The 17,531-nt window shown below is 39.5% G+C and overlaps 1 protein-coding gene across 1 annotated transcript in view; it reads right to left on the bottom strand.

Moving 5' to 3' along the window:
- samd1a (sterile alpha motif domain containing 1a) overlaps positions 1 to 17,531 on the bottom strand; it is a 29,549-nt gene that overhangs the window by 3,192 nt on the left and 8,826 nt on the right. Inside the window, exons 2-4 of the mRNA XM_061905174.1 lie at positions 7,377 to 7,734; positions 7,208 to 7,311; positions 7,046 to 7,103 (exon numbers count right to left, since the gene is read on the bottom strand). Of these exons, the coding sequence (XP_061761158.1) occupies positions 7,046 to 7,103; positions 7,208 to 7,311; positions 7,377 to 7,734 (520 nt within the window). The remainder of the gene's footprint in view (positions 1 to 7,045; positions 7,104 to 7,207; positions 7,312 to 7,376; positions 7,735 to 17,531) is intronic.

A 17,531-nucleotide genomic window follows, 5' to 3' on the forward strand; every position in this document is an offset into this window, starting at 1 on the left:
TCAGGACTGGTGAAAATTGCGACCTAATTTAAAAAAATAATAATAAATAAAAACACAAAATTGCGCTCTAGCGCCCCCTAGGAATAAAACACTGACAAAAGTGCTCTTGGGAAGAAAACACAGACAAAACTGCTTGTAACTTCCATTGGGAATGTCATATGTAGGTCTCACTTAGACCTACATTTCATTAAATGGCATCATTCAGCAAAAATCAACAGGAAGTTGGCAAAAACCCCTTTAAAACAAAAGTTTCCTAAAAAATGTCATTTTTGCCTCTTTGAGCTGTAATTTGACCCCTTTAAAATGCTTCAAAACTCGACACACACATCAGGACTGGTGAAAATTGCAATCTAATAAAAAAACCAAACCCCAAAACACAAAATTGCGCTCTAGCGCCTCCTAGGAATAAAACACTGACAAAACTGCTCTTGGGAAGAAAACGCAGACAAAACTGCTTGTAACTTCCATTGGGAATGTCATATGTAGGTCTCACTTAGACCTACATTTCATTAAATGGCATCATTCAGCAAAAATCAACAGGATGTTGGCAAAAACCCCTTTAAAACAAAAGTTTCCTAAAAAATGTCATTTTTGCCTCTTTGAGCTGTAATTTGACCCCCTTAAAATTCTTCAAAACTCACCAAACTCGACACACCCATCAGGACTGGTGAAAATTGCGATCTAATAAAAAAACCAAACCCCAAAAAACAAAATTGCGCTCTAGCGCCCCCTAGGAATAAAACACTGACAAAACTGCTCTTGGGAAGAAAACGCAGACATAACTGCTTGTAACTTCCATTGGGAATGTCATATGTAGGTCCCACTTAGACCTACATTTCATTAAATGGCATCATTCAGCAAAAATCATCAGGAAGCTGGCAAAAACCCCTTTAAAACAAAAGTTTCCTAAAAAAATGTCATTTTTGCCTCTTTGAGCTGTAATTTGACCCCCTTAAAATTCTTCAAAACTCACCAAACTCGACACACACATCAGGACTGGTGAAAATTGCGATCTAATTAAAAAAAAATAAAAAAAACCACTAAATTGCGCTCTAGCGCCCCCTAGGAATAAAACACTGACAAAACTGCTCTTGGGAAGAAAACACAGACAAAACTGCCTGTAACTTCCATTGGGAATGTCATATGTAGGTCTCACTTAGACCTACATGTCATTAAATGGCATCATTCAGCAAAAATCAACAGGAAGTTGGCAAAAACCCCTTTAAAACAAAAGTTTCCTAAAAAAATGTCATTTTTGCCTCTTTGAGCTGTAATTTGACCCCCTTAAAATTTTTCAAAACTCACCAAACTCGACACACACATCAGGACTGGTGAAAATTGCTATCTAATTAAAAAACAAAAAAACAAAAAAAAAAACACAAAATTGCGCTCTAGCGCCCCCTAGGAATAAAACACTGACAAAACTGCTCTTGGGAAGAAAACGCAGACAAAACTGCTTGTAACTTCCATTGGGAATGTCATATGTAGGTCTCACTTAGACCTACATTTCATTAAATGGCATCATTCAGCAAAAATCAACAGGAAGTTGGCAAAAACCCCTTTATAACAAAAGTTTCCTAAAAAATGTCATTTTTGCCTCTTTGAGCTGTAATTTGACCCCCTTAAAATTCTTCAAAACTCACCAAACTCGACACACCCATCAGGACTGGTGAAAATTGCGATCTAATAAAAAACCAAACCCCAAAACACAAAATTGCGCTCTAGAGCCCCCTAGGAATAAAACACTGACAAAACTGCTCTTGGGAAGAAAACACAGACAAAACTGCATTTAACTTCCATTGGGAATGTCATAGAGACATTAAACAAAAAACTCTATGAAGGTCTCACTTAGACCTACATTTCATTAAATGGCATCCTTCAGCAAAAATCAACAGGAAGTTGGCAATTACCCCTTCAAAACAAAAGTTTTGTAAGAACCCGTCACCTTTTTCCAAACATTATCTTCTCTGAGCGCGTTTGTTGTGTCGGCTTCAAACTTGCACAGGAAAGAGATTGAACCCTTCTAAATAAAAGTTGCGCAAAGAGTTCTTCTAACTGCTCCGGTTTTGATTTTACGAGCCTTCAAAGAATGACCACACAATGCAGAGAAGGTAGGTACTGTGCGGGTAAAGATATGTTGACTGGGGGACAGAAGGAGGCACCAGTTTGACTCCAGGATACAGAGACGGTAGGTAACGTGCAGGTAAAGATATGTTGAATGGGTAAAGGCAGGAAACACCAGCAAAAGTCGGTCAGGTCTGTTACTTCTTGCAGCTTTAATGATGACATGTTCTCTGGTGAGCAAAGGTTTTCTGTCATGTGACCAGGCTCATAAACGCCAACATGTCACATCTGTTACGTGCTTTTCTTAGATAACGACAATGACTAGTGCCATCAATTACTAACCAACTCAAGCACACTTTTTGCTTCAAATGTGCTCATCTTGAACTTCCACGGAGAAAGATTCCACACTCCCACTCTCATCAAATATCACGTCCACAGGGACTTTCTTTCACTCTGGGACAGGATCGCCTTTTTCAGCAGATTTACACTCAATCTAAGGATAGAATGTTTAGGAATACGACTTGAATAATCACCTCTGAAATATTGCTCCCCTCTTTTTAGGGACCGACCGTAAAAACTGTAGTCAAAGATCCTCAATGTGACAGGAATGTGCGACTGTTTTTAAGGACCTAGTTTGAAAATGCCAGTCAAAGATCTTCTATATGATGGGAGAGAGCTGCTGTTTTAAAGACCAACTGCAAAACAGCCCGTCAAAGGTTTTCTATTATGACAAGACTGCTCTGCTGTTTTTAAGGACCTTGGGTAAAAACTCTAGTCAAAGATCTTATATGTGACAGGAGAGTGCTACTGTTTTTAAGGACCAACTGCAAAAAAAACCTCCTGTCAAAGATCCTATATATATGACAGAAATAATTTCCTGCTTTTACCAAGCGACTTGAAAAAAAACAGTAACAAATAATCTATGTGACAGGAGTATGCGACTGTTCTAAGGACTTGTTACAAAAATGCTAGACAAAGATCATCTATGCGACAGGAGTATGTGACTCTTTTAAGGACTTGTTACAAAAATGCTAGACAAAGATCATCTATGTGACAGGAGTATGCGACTTTTTTAAGGACTCTTAATAAACATGCTAGACAAAGATCATCTATGTGACAGGAGTATGTGACTGTTTTAAGGACTTGTTACAAAAATGCTAGACAAAGATCATCTATGCGACAGGAGTATGTGACTCTTTTAAGGACTTGTTACAAAAATGCTAGACAAAGATCATCTATGTGACAGGAGTATGCGACTTTTTTAAGGACTCTTAATAAACATGCTAGACAAAGATCATCTATGTGACAGGAGTATGTGACTGTTTTAAGGACTTGTTACAAAAATGCTAGACAAAGATCATCTATGTGAGAGGAGTATGCGACTGTTTTAAGGACTTGTAATAAACATGCTAGACAAAGATCATCTATGTGACAGGAGTATGCGACTGTTTTAAAGACTTGTTACAAAAATGCTTGACAAAGATCATCTATGTGACAGGAGTATGTGACTGTTTTAAAGACTTGTTACAAAAATGCTAGACAAAGATCATCTATGTGACAGGAGTATGCGACTTTTTTAAGGACTCTTAATAAACATGCTAGACAAAGATCATCTATGTGACAGGAGTATGTGACTGTTTTAAGGACTTGTTACAAAAATGCTAGACAAAGATCATCTATGTGACAGGAGTATGCGACTTTTTTAAGGACTCTTAATAAACATGCTAGACAAAGATCATCTATGTGACAGGAGTATGTGACTGTTTTAAGGACTTGTTACAAAAATGCTAGACAAAGATCATCTATGTGACAGGAGAATGCGACTGTTTTAAGGACTTGTTACAAAAATGCTAGACAAAGATCATCTATGTGACAGGAGTATGCAACTTTTTTAAAGACTTGTAATAAACATGCTAGACAAAGATCATCTATGTGACAATAGTATGCGACTGTTCTAAGGACTTGTCACAAAAATGCTAGACAAAGATCATCTATGTGACAGGAGTATGCGACTGTTTTAAAGACTTGTAATAAACATGCTAGACAAAGATCATCTATGTGACAATAGTATGCGACTGTTCTAAGGACTTGTCACAAAAATGCTAGACAAAGATCATCTATGTGACAGGAGTATGCGACTGTTTTAAGGACTTGTTACAAAAATGCTAGACAAAGATCATCTATGTGACAGGAGTATGTGACTGTTTTAAAGACTTGTTACAAACATGCTAAACAAAGATAATCTATGTGACAGGAGTATGTGCTGTTTTAAGGACTCTTAATAAACATGCTAGACAAAGATCATCTATGTGACAGGATTATGTGACTGTTTTAAGGACTTGTTACAAAAATGCTAGACAAAGATCATCTATGTGACAGGAGTATGTGACTGTTTTAAAGACTTGTTACAAAAATGCTTGACAAAGATCATCTATGTGAGAGGAGTATGCGACTGTTTTAAGGACTTGTAATAAACATGCTAGACAAAGATCATCTATGTGACAGGATTATGTGACTGTTTTAAGGACTTGTTACAAAAATGCTAGACAAAGATCATCTATGTGACAGGAGTATGTGACTGTTTTAAAGACTTGTTACAAAAATGCTTGACAAAGATCATCTATGTGAGAGGAGTATGCGACTGTTTTAAGGACTTGTAATAAACATGCTAGACAAAGATCATCTATGTGACAGGAGTATGTGACTGTTTTAAGGACTTGTTACAAAAATGCTAGACAAAGATCATCTATGCGACAGGAGTATGTGACTGTTTTAAAGACTTGTTACAAAAATGCTAAACAAAGATCATCTATGTGACAGGAGTATGTGCTGTTTTAAGGACTCTTAATAAACATGCTAGACAAAGATCATCTATGTGAGAGGAGTATGCAACTGTTTTAAGGACTTGTAATAAACATGCTAGACAAAGATCATCTATGTGACAGGAGTATGTGACTGTTTTAAGGACTTGTAATAAACATGCTAGACAAAGATCATCTATGTGATAGGAGTGTGCGACAGTTTTAAGGACTTGTTACAAACATGCTGGACAAAGATCATCTATGTGAGAGGAGTATGCAACTGTTTTAAGGACTTGTAATAAACATGCTAGACAAAGATCATCTATGTGAGAGGAGTATGCAACTGTTTTAAGGACTTGTAATAAACATGCTAGACAAAGATCATCTATGTGATAGGAGTGTGCGACAGTTTTAAGGACTTATTACAAACATGCTGGACAAAGATAATCTATGTGACAGGAGTATGCGACTTTTTTAAGGACTCTTAATAAACATGCTAGACAAAGATCATCTATGTGACAGGAGTATGCGACTGTTTTAAGGACTTGTTACAAAAATGCTAGACAAAGATCATCTATGCGACAGGAGTATGCCACTGTTTTAAGGACTTGTAATAAACATGCAAGACAAAGATCATCTATGTGACAGGAGTATGCGACTTTTTTAAGGACTCTTAATAAACATGCTAGACAAAGATCATCTATGTGACAGGAGTATGTGACTGTTTTAAGGACTTGTTACAAAAATGCTAGACAAAGATCATCTATGTGACAGGAGTATGTGACTGTTTTAAGGACTTGTTACAAAAATGCTAGACAAAGATCATCTATGTGAGAGGAGTATCCACCTGTTTTAAGGACTTGTTACAAAAATGCTTGACAAAGATCATCTATGTGAGAGGAGTATGCGACTGTTTTAAGGACTTGTAATAAACATGCTAGACAAAGATCATCTATGTGACAGGAGTATGCGACTGTTTTAAAGACTTGTTACAAAAATGCTTGACAAAGATCATCTATGTGAGAGGAGTATGCGACTGTTTTAAAGACTCTTAATAAACATGCTAGACAAAGATCATCTATGTGACAGGAGTATGTGACTGTTTTAAAGACTTGTTACAAAATACTAAACAAAGATCATCTATGTGACAGGAGTATGTGACTGTTTTAAAGACTTGTTACAAACATGCTAAACAAAGATCATCTATGTGAGAGGAGTATGCGACTGTTTTAAGGACTTGTAATAAACATGCTAGACAAAGATCATCTATGTGAGAGGAGTATGCGACTGTTTTAAAGACTCTTAATAAACATGCTAGACAAAGATCATCTATGTGACAGGAGTATGTGACTGTTTTAAAGACTTGTTACAAACATGCTAAACAAAGATCATCTATGTGATAGGAGTATGTGACTGTTTTAAGGACTTGTAATAAACATGCTAGACAAAGATCATCTATGTGATAGGAGTATGTGACTGTTTTAAGGACTTGTTACAAACATGCTAGACAAAGATCATCTATGTGACAGGAGTATGTGACTGTTTTAAGGACTTGTAATAAACATGCTAGACAAAGATCATCTATGTGACAGGAGTATGCGACTGTTTTAAGGACTTGTAATAAACATGCTAGACAAAGATCATCTATGTGACAGGAGTATGCGACTGTTTTAAGGACTTGTTACAAACATGCTAGACAAAGATCATCTATGTGACAGGAGTATGCGACTGTTTTAAAGACTCTTAATAAACATGCTAGACAAAGATCATCTATGTGACAGGAGTATGCGACTGTTTTAAGGACTTGTTACAAACATGCTAGACAAAGATCATCTATGTGACAGGAGTATGTGACTGTTTTAAAGACTCTTAATAAACATGCTAGACAAAGATCATCTATGTGACAGGAGTATGCGACTTTTTTAAGGATTCTTAATAAACATGCGAAGATCATCTATGTGACAGGAGTATGTGACTGTTTTAAGGACTTGTTACAAACATGCTGGACAAAGATCTCCTATATGACGGGACTGGGAAGTGTGCAGCTGTATTTAAGGAGAAAAACTCCTGTCAAAGATCCTCTATATTGATCTATTAGCATTGGTGTTCTTATTTGTAACATTTGTGTGCATTCCAAGAACTCCTTTGCAGTTTTTAAGAGGTAAAAGGTGTTGACTCACAGTCCTCTGACGGTGACAAAAGCTGCGTGCGTCCCTCGGACACGTCTGCGCTCCTCTCCTGCAGGGAACACACCAGGAAGTAGGGAATGAGGAAGTAGGGAATGAGGAAGTAGGGAATGAGGAAGTAGGGAATGAGGAGGTGGAAAGGCTGAGGGTGTTTACCAGTTGTGCTGCGTAGTCCGGGACCAGCTGGTCTGAGAGAGGACTTGAGTCCTCCTTCTTGTCTTCTTTCTGCACGAGCTCCTTCAGCACATCAGGGTGGACTTCTGCTGACAGGAAGACATTGGAATGGATTCCAGAGGAGACCAAATCATTTCTAGTCCGTCAGTACCTGTGTGGGTCTGCATGCCCGGGTCTTGGCGCTCCACAGGCCCGGCGGCGCCACCATAAGCCCAGTCATTGTGTGGGAGGGTCCGGGGGCTGGAGGGGGGCAAGGAGCTGGGCCTTGTACCGGCACTCTGGAAAAACACGCAGTCCAGGCCCGATCCGGGGGGACCGCCGGGACCGGGACCGGGACCGGGACCGGGACCGGGCCGAGGGCCGGACGGCGAGCAGGGGGCGGAGGCCGCTCGGGTGGCCGTGACTTGGCAGGCGGGGCCTGGGGAGGGACCGTAGTGTCTGTCCCGGCTCTCGTCTCCCCCCTCCTCATCTGCATTACTGTCTGTGTCCATCGCCATGGAGATGTCCGCCTGCAGGGGACAAAGATGACGTCATCATCTGCCATTCTGCTGGTGGCCACTGGGGGGCAGTGTGCAGTCTCTATGATGCATTTATCACGCTGGCTTCCTGCTCTCTATAATCAGGACATGTGCACATTTTTACCAAAGACAAAGTTCAAATACAGATTAAAGCTGCAAGCAGCGATGGACGGGGCCGCTTTGGCTGCTGCCCCCGCGACCCAAACCCAGATAAGCGGTAGAAGATGGATGGATGGATTATTACACAGAAAAAGTTGTATACACATGTTATACATCAGTCTCATAGTAATAACAGTTGTAAAGTGGCTTGGGCTTTTTAGAAGGACGCCTTGGTGGCGCCATTTTGAGACTCTAAAGCAGGGGTCGGGAACCTTTTTGGCTGAGAGAGCCAAGAAGCCAAATATTTTAAAATGTATTTCTGTAAGAGCCATATAATATATATTTTTTTAACACTGAACACAACTAAACACGTGCATTTTTATGTAAGACCAACATTTCTAGAGTATAATAAGTCTCTTATTCTTTGTAATAACATTGTTATTCTGAAGCTAACTATGAAGGGGGCGTGACCCGCCGGCCTGCAGCGAACTGGGGTGTGCCAGGACCGGCCTCGAAATCAGTGAGAGCTGCGTAGAAGGCCCACCTGGGCCTTTTTATCTAATCACATGTCGCTCGGTTATAAGCAGCAGCCGGGAGGAGAGACGGGGTTGGGGCTGGAGCCGGAGCGCGAGCGAGAACGAAAGACAAAAATACAATTGCTGGAAAGCAAGTGAGAGACTTTTTGAAAAATAAAACAATAGTGTAACCCTGAAACGGGCTCTCATGTCGGTGCTTGGTGGTCTGAAGAACCCCCAGGAGGACAAGCCCCACACTAACCAATAATAAATAAATAACTTCTTAACGCAACTTCTTGAACATGTGCGGTTGTATACGGAAGGATGGACTAAAAATACATGAGAATGTTTTAGGTTTTGAACATTATTTTTAACACTTATTACAAGTGGAATTATTCATTATTTATCATATTAAGCAATGTCAGCTAAGATTTATCCGAGAGCCAGGTGCAGTCATCAAATTAGCCATATCTGGCTCGCGAGCCATAGGTTCCCTACCCCTGCTCTAATGCATGGTGAATGTTGTTGTATTGAAGTGGGAATAGCAAACTTCCTGTTGATTTTAGTTGGGGGCGGTCAGTGTATGAAATATAGGCCTCAGTGAGACCTATATGGAGGTTTTTGTTTTATGTGTGTATGACGGTCCTACGGTTTTGTCTGAGCAGAAAGTCGGCATTTTCTGACAACAGCAGCAGCGCAATGGTTCTTTGCGGGCTCATAAAATCCAAACCGGGGTAGTAATTAAAACTTTTTACTTTTAATCAGAAGAATTCAATCTCTCTTCTGTGCTTATTTGAAGCCGAAACGACAAACGCCTCAGAGGAGATAATGTTTGAAAAGATTTGACATTTTTTAGCCGACTTTTGTATTGGTGGGAATAGCAAACTTCCTGTTGATTTTAGCCGGGGGGTCTCTGTGGATGAAATATAGGTCTAACTGAGACCTACATGGAGGTTTTTGTTTCATGTTTCTACGACATTCCTACTGGAAGTTACAGACAGTTGTGTCTGTATTTTCTTCCTAGGGGGCGCTAGAGCGCAGGTTTGAGTTTTGGGGTTTGTTTTTTTTGATTAGATCTCAATTTTCGCCAGTCCTGATGTGTGTGTCAAATTTGGTTTGTTTTGAAGCATGTTAAGGGGGTCAAATTACAGCTCAAAGAGGGGCGGTATAATAATAAAGAATAATAATAATAATAATAATAAAACCTTAGAAATTCAATAGGGTCCTCTGTCCCAAAGGGACATCAGTCCCCAAAAATAGATTATCAATTATTTTTGTTTAATCTGTTATCAAAATAAGTGAAGCTGTTCACATGCTTCCAGTCAAATTGCGATGAAAACTGCGTGAGCAAATAGTCAAACAGTTTAAGAACAACCTTTCTCAAAGTGACATTGCAAGAAATTGAGGGATTTCAACATCTACGCTCCATAATATCATCAAAAGGTTCTGAGAATCTGGAGAAATCACTCCACGTAAGCGGCATGGCCGGAAACCAACATTGAATGACCGTGACCTTCCATCCCTCAGAAGGCACTGTATCAAAAACTGACATCAATCTCGAAAGGATATCACCACATGGGCTCAGGAACACTTCAGAAAACCACTATCACTAAATACAGTTGGTCGCTACATCTGTAAGTGCAAGTTAAAGCTCTACAATGCAAAGCGAAAGCCAATTATCAACAACATCCAGAAACGCCGCCGGCTTCTCTGGGCCCGAGATCATCTAAGATGGACTGATGCAAAGTGGAAAAGTGTTCTGAGGTCTGACGAGTCCACATTTCAAATCTTTTTTGGAAATATTCGACATCGTGTCATCCGGACCAAAGGGGAAGCGAACCATCCAGACTGTTCAACAGCCAGCATGTGTGATGGTATGGGGGTGCATTTTAGCCCAAGGCATGGGTAACTTACACATCTGTGAAGGCACCATTAATGCTGAAAGGTACATACAGGTTTTGGAACATATCCTGCCATCTGAGTGCCGTCTTTTTCATGGACGCCCCTGCTTATTTCAGCAAGACAATGCCAGTGTCCGTCCCATGGCTCACTTCCTGTTTCCAGACCGCGAGTGCCTTTGTTCATGCAACCTACCAAATATACATATACCGTATTTCCTTGAATTGCCGCCGGGGCGCTAATTATTTTAAAACCTCTTCTCACTCCGGCGCCTACCACAGGCATGCGGTAAATTTAGGCCTGCGCTTATAAATTTGAGTGTGATGCAAGTAGGGATGATACTCGAAACCGGTTTTCCCGGGTGTTCGATAAGAAAAGAACCGAGTCCTCGGACTTGAACCCCTTTTTTTTTATAACCGGTACCCGTTATCGAGACCACTATAGTAAAGAAAAAGAGTTGGTTCTTTATTGGAATCCGTCCCGACCAGAAATGCTCGGTGAGACATGACAAGAAAGGACGTCATGTAGCTCAGTCTTTAGGCGCAGATAGCGAAAGCAGGAAAACAACGGACGGGAAAAAGCGCTCCAAGGTGTAATAAAGTTCCAAACAAAAGACATAATCCACTGAACAACAAAGCAAAACCACATGTACAGTATGTGTTGTCTGTCTAATTATAAATAATGCAGAGGAGGCGTGTTGGCTGAGTTCTTGACCTTTACTGCCGGCTGACGACATGCAACAACACTTTTCGGGGCATGCTCGTCACTCCCGTTGCATGCTGGGTAGTGTAGTCGTTATATTCCCTAGCTCATAAAGAAATCATGTTAACTCAATAAAGTGTATTTCTTTTTTTTAGCTTTAACTTTTCATGTTTTAGCATTGTAACCACATTTGCATACAACTTTTCTCTTCATAGAATTTTCTTTCAATAAAGAAATAAAGTGCAAAAATGTCAAAGCATCATAACAAACAGTTATGTCAAATAGTAGCAGAAGTGTTGTATTATTTTCAGTTTTGTGCCCAAGGGACTGATGTTATTTAACACTATATTATTATTTATACAGCTATAGTGATCACAGAGACAGGTTGTTTTTGTGTTACTTTATATATTTGTTTTTTCTGAAAAATCCCACTTAATATACTTTGGGTAACAACAGTCAATATTTACTGTATTTATTTTATTTTTTTAGGGCGGTAACAGTCAATATTTATTAGATTTTATTTTCTTCTTATATAATAAAAGTGAGCTTTTGTTACACCAAATATTGTTGTTTTTTTCCATGTACAACAACCTATCTGGACTCGATAAGAGGATTCGATAATAGGCTCAAACTCGATAATTTCTTATCAAACATCATCCCTAGATGTAAGAATACCATCATGAAAAGCACATTTAATAAAAAAAAAAAAAAAACGTTATTATGGTTTTACCTTTACTTATAAATAAAGTCCATGCGCAGCTCCTTCTGATCAAAATTATCGATAACTTGTTTATAGAAGTCTTCCTTATCTTTCTTCAGTTTTAAAAATCTCTCTGTCTCCATGGAGATCTTCCTTTATTACCTCCTGCTTCGATTGAAAGTCCAGTTTAGAAAACTGTTTTATTTTAGATATGTAATCCTCCATGTTAAAAGTGCAAGCGGGAGGAAAAAATAAATTTGCTGCTTGTTGTCACTTCTTCTGCAGCCGAGTAGTCGCAAGAAGGATCACTAGCGCCCTCTACCACCAGGAGGCGGGAGTCATTTAATGACTCATATTTGACACACGCAGCTACGGTATATTAATAAAACATAGCTGCTTACTGTTCTTTTTAGCATATTCAATAGCTTGGACCTTAAATCCTACTGAATAGCTCTTAATCTTCTTCCCTTTATAATAAAATAAATGATAAATGGGTTGTACTTGTATAGCGCTTTTCTACCTTCAAGGTACTCAAAGCGCTTTGACACTACTTCCACATTTACCCATTCACACACACATTCACACACTGATGGAGGGAGCTGCCATGCAAGGCGCCAACCAGCACCCATCAGGAGCAAGGGTGAAGTGTCTTGCTCAGGACACAACGGACGTGACGAGGTTGGTACTAGGTGGGATTTGAACCAGGGACCCTCGGGTTGCGCACGGCCACTCTTCCACTGCGCCACGCCGTCCCATGCCATTTCAAATGATTGAAATCAGCCTCGTCCATTTTCAAAATGATGACAGGTGAAGTGTCACTGGTGACGTGACGAGTTTGACCCGGTGGAAATTCTAGGCATGCGCTAATAAAAATAATATTTTGCGAAATGAGTTTGACCCGGCGGTAATGCTAAGCATGCGCTAATTATTGGGGCGGTATAGCTCGGTTGGTAGAGCGGCCGTGCCAGCAACTTGAGGGTTGCAGGTTCGATTCCCGCTTGTGCCATCCTAGTCACTGCCATTGTGTCCTTGGGCAAGACACTTTACCCACCTGCTCCCAATGCCACCCACACTGCTTTAAATCTAACTTAGATATTGGGTTTCACTCTGTAAAAGCGCTTTGAGTCACTAGAGAAAAGCCCTATATAAATATAATTCACTTCACAATTCACTTATTGTGCGAAACGAGTTTGACCCGGCAGTAATTCTAGTCAGGTGCATACTATATACCTGGCGGCAATTCAAGGAAATAGGGTATACTGTACATCTAACATTTTAGCCATTTTTAATTGATATAGATTGCACGTCTATGGCAATATACATTGATTTGGTTTCATCAGCCCTACATAAGAAATGCAGTTTATTTGCTGTAATGAAGGTGATTATTGCACATACTTCCATGCTAGCCATGCACTTGTCGCCATAAAAAGGCATTAATCACTTATTTTTCAGGGAAATGGGCGGATATTGATCGGTGGCCCATCGATTGGCACGTTTATGCATTTTCTGAGGGGGATTTTTAAACAGACCGATCTTCATAAAGTCCTTTTAATTTAACGACACTGATTTTATTGTGTTATCCGTCACTTATCCGCCTCGCTGTTTTATTCCTGCTCGGAACCAGGAGACGGACTCGTGAAAGTGGAAGACAGTTGGCCCCCAAGCATGTGGTCACTAACAAAAAAAAAGCATAGCAAAGATAAATCTTAGTTACATCGCAGGATCCCAGACACCATGTTTATGTTTATATATTTTCATTACCACCGTGAAACACTTACTGGTCCTGATTTATTTTCTGGAACACATCCCTAGAAGATCAGATCATGTCACATTTCTGCATTATTTATGAATTGTTTATGTATAAACTTGCTTTTTTTCTGCATTGTTTGAACTTGTAGTGAACTGTGGCTGTTTTTTTTTTCTTCGTTTTTGTCGCAGCAGACTGACTGAACGTGTTGTAATTAAAGCAGTGTTTTTCAACCACTGTGCCGTGACACACTAGTGTCTTGTTGGATACAATCTGCTGTGCTGTGGGAGATTATGTAGTGCAACCTAATTGGGTTAAAAATATTTTTTGGAAACCAGTAATTACAATCTGCAAATAATGTGCCGTTGTTGAGTGTCGGTGCTGTCTGGAGCTCGGCAGAGTAACCATATCAGTAGGTGGCAGCTGCTGGCTAATTGCTTTGTAGATGTCGGGAACACCTGCGAGACGACGATGGTTGGTCGTGATCACAATATGCAGACGACAGCTGGAGGCAGCGTGCAAGTAAAAAGGTATCTAATGCTTAAACCAAAAATAAACAAAAGGTGAGTGCCGCTAAGGAAAGGCATTGAAGCTTACAGAAGGCTATGAAGAACCAAACTAAAACTGAACTGGCTGCAAAGTCAACAAAAACAGAATGTTGGACGACAGCAAAGACTTACTGTGGAGCAGCAGATGGCGTCCACAAAGTACATCCGTACATAACATGACAATCAACATTGTCCATACAAAGAAGGATAAAACCAACTGAAATATTCCTGATTGCTAAAACAAAGTAGATGCGGGAAATATCCCTCAGAGGAAGACATGAAACTGTTACAGGGAAACACCAAAAAAAGAGAAAAAGCCACCAAAATAGGAGTGCAAGGCAAGAAGTAAAAGACTACACACAGGAAAACATCAAAAAAGTGCAAATAATTCAGGGTGTGATGTGACAGGTGGTGACAGTACACCTACTTTGAGACAAGAGCTATAGTCATGCATGCTTGCTTGTGCTTTAAAGTCATATCCAACAATTGCGACTTTTTACAGTTTACTGCAGGGGTCTCAGACACGCGGCCCGAGACGTTATTTTGCGGCCCCCACCTTAATATGAAAGTTTAATGTTAGTGCGGCCTGCAAGTTTTGCATGAATGGTGCTTGACAGCGTTTTGTGCGGAGCTGAAGGAGTCTACCAATCACAGTGTGGTATGTGGCTCTCGAGGGCCGAACATTGACGTGACATTTGCTCCAGACAGAGACCATTTGTGTTGTTTGGGTCCAAAATGGCTTTTTCAATGTCCTGGGTTGCCTACCCCTGCATTAGTGGAAAAGCGGCAAATGAGAGAAAGCGACAGAGACGTTGCCATGGAGACGAGGGTTATCTAACGTGCCTGGCTGCAGTCGCACCGCGACATCTGTCCGTCAGTAATAACCATACTTGCCAACCTTGAGACCTCCGATTTCGGGAGGTGGGGGGCGTGGTTAGGGGTGTGGTTAAGAGGAGTATATTTACAGCTAGAAGTATTTATATATATATATAAATATATATATATATATATATATATATATATATATATATATATATATATATATATATATATATATATATATATATATATATATATATATATATATAAGAAATACTTTACTTTCAGTGAATTCTAGCTATATTTTTTTATTATATATATATATATATATATATATATATATATATATATATATATATATATATATATAAATAAAATAAATACTTGAATTTAAGAATTTAAGTGATTCTTTATTTAAACACATATACACACATAATACTCATCTTATTGTTGAGTTAAGGATTGAATTGTCCATCCTTGTTCTATTCTCTGTCACTATTTTTCTAACCATATGCATGTACAGTAGATGGCAGTATTGTCCTGTTTAAGAGTGTCACAACATTGCTGTTTACGGCAGACGAACTGCTTCGTAAAACGTGCCTGCTGTTGTTGTGTGTTGTTACCGCGCCGGGATGACGTTAATGAAACTGCCTAACAATAAACCCACATAAGAAACCAAGAACTCGCCCTCGATCATTCTACAGGTATAACGTGATTGGTCAGACTCGCTGTTTATATTGTGGGAAAGCGGACCTGAAAACTGGCTGTCCTCACTCAGGTCTGCATGGAGCTGGAGGGGGCGTGGCCTCCAGCTCCGCCTGAATTTCGGGACAAAATTTGTCTTGGGAGGTTTTTGGGAGAGGCGCTGAATTACGGGAGTCTCCCGGAAAATCCGGGAGGGTTGGCAAGTATGATAACATGGACCAATTCAAACTGTTGTTTGTTTGTTTTTTAATTAATTTGCATTGCCTCACATTTCTTAATCCTCATTTTGATCATTTATATTTTGATTGTATTTTGTGTTGAAAATAAAGACATTTAAAAATATGTTTTTAAAGAAATCTTTTCTTGCGGCCCAGCCTCACCCAGACTCTGAATCCAGTGGCTCTCAGGTACGTTGAGTTTGAGAGCCCCGGTCTACTGGGGTTCATTTTTTAATTAAACAAGAAACAAGAAAGTTTGATCACATTACGCCTATACTGTATATACCTTTATATACATATATACATACATATATACCTATACTGTATATACCTTTATATACATATATACATACATATATACCTATACTGTATATACCTTTATATACATATATACATACATATATACCTGTACTGTATATACCTATATATACATATATACATACATATATACCTATACTGTATATACCTTTATATACATACATATATACCTATACTGTATATACCTTTATATACATATATACATACATATATACCTATACTGTATATACCTTTATATACATATATACATACATATATACCTATATTGTATATACCTTTATATACATACATATATACCTATACTGTATATACCTTTATATACATATATACATACATATATACCTATACTGTATATACCTTTATATACATATATACATACATATATACCTATACTGTATATACCTTTATATACATATATACATACATATATACCTATACTGTATATACCTTTATATACATATATACATACATATATACCTATACTGTATATACCTTTATATACATATATACATACATATATACCTATACTGGCTCACCTGCACTGGCTTCCTGTGCACTTAAGATGTGACTTTAAGGTTTTACTACTTACGTATAAAATACTACACGGTCTAGCTCCATCCTATCTTGCCGATTGTATTGTACCATATGTCCCGGCAAGAAATCTGCCTTCAAAGGACTCCGGCTTATTAGTGATTCCTAGAGCCCAAAAAAAGTCTGCGGGCTATAGAGCGTTTTCCGTTCGGGCTCCAGTACTCTGGAATGCCCTCCCGGTAACAGTTCGAGATGCTACCTCAGTAGAAGCATTTAAGTCTCACCTTAAAACTCATTTGTATACTCTAGCCTTTAAATAGACTCCCTTTTTAGACCAGTTGATCTGCCGTTTCTTTTCTTTTTCTCCTATGTCCCACTCTCCCTTGTGGAGGGGGTCCGGTCCGATCCGGTGGCCATGTACTGCTTGCCTGTGTATCGGCTGGGGACATCTCTTCGCTGCTGATCCGCCTCCGCTTGGGATGGTTTCCTGCTGTGAACGGGACTCTCGCTGCTGTGTTGGATCCGCTTTGGACTGGACTCTCGCGACTGTGTTGGATCCATTATGGATTGAACTTTCACAGTATCATGTTAGACCCGCTCCACATCCATTGCTTTCCTCCTCTCCAAGGTTCTAATAGTCATCATTGTCACCGACGTCCCACTGGGTGTGAGTTTTCCTTGCCCTTATGTGGGCCTACCGAGGATGTCGTGGTGGTTTGTGCAGCCCTTTGAGACACTAGTGATTTAAGGCTATATAAGTAAACATTGATTGATTGAATGATTTCTGCCAGATTTTTTCAATGAAAAAATGTGCCTGGGCTCAAAAATTTTTGAAAAACGCTGCTTTAAAACATGCTTGACGCATTTTGAGGGCTGGTAAAACAGGATTATAACCAAAGCCGCGAGGGAACTGAGTAGCAGCAGCAGGGAGAGAAGAGACTAAGAGAAGAAGCATGGCGTGCTTTGCTTTTATGGCCAGGCCGGCTC

The sequence above is a fragment of the Nerophis ophidion genome, linkage group LG07, assembly GCF_033978795.1.
Source record: "Nerophis ophidion isolate RoL-2023_Sa linkage group LG07, RoL_Noph_v1.0, whole genome shotgun sequence".
NCBI classification, from domain to species: Eukaryota; Metazoa; Chordata; class Actinopteri; order Syngnathiformes; family Syngnathidae; genus Nerophis; species Nerophis ophidion.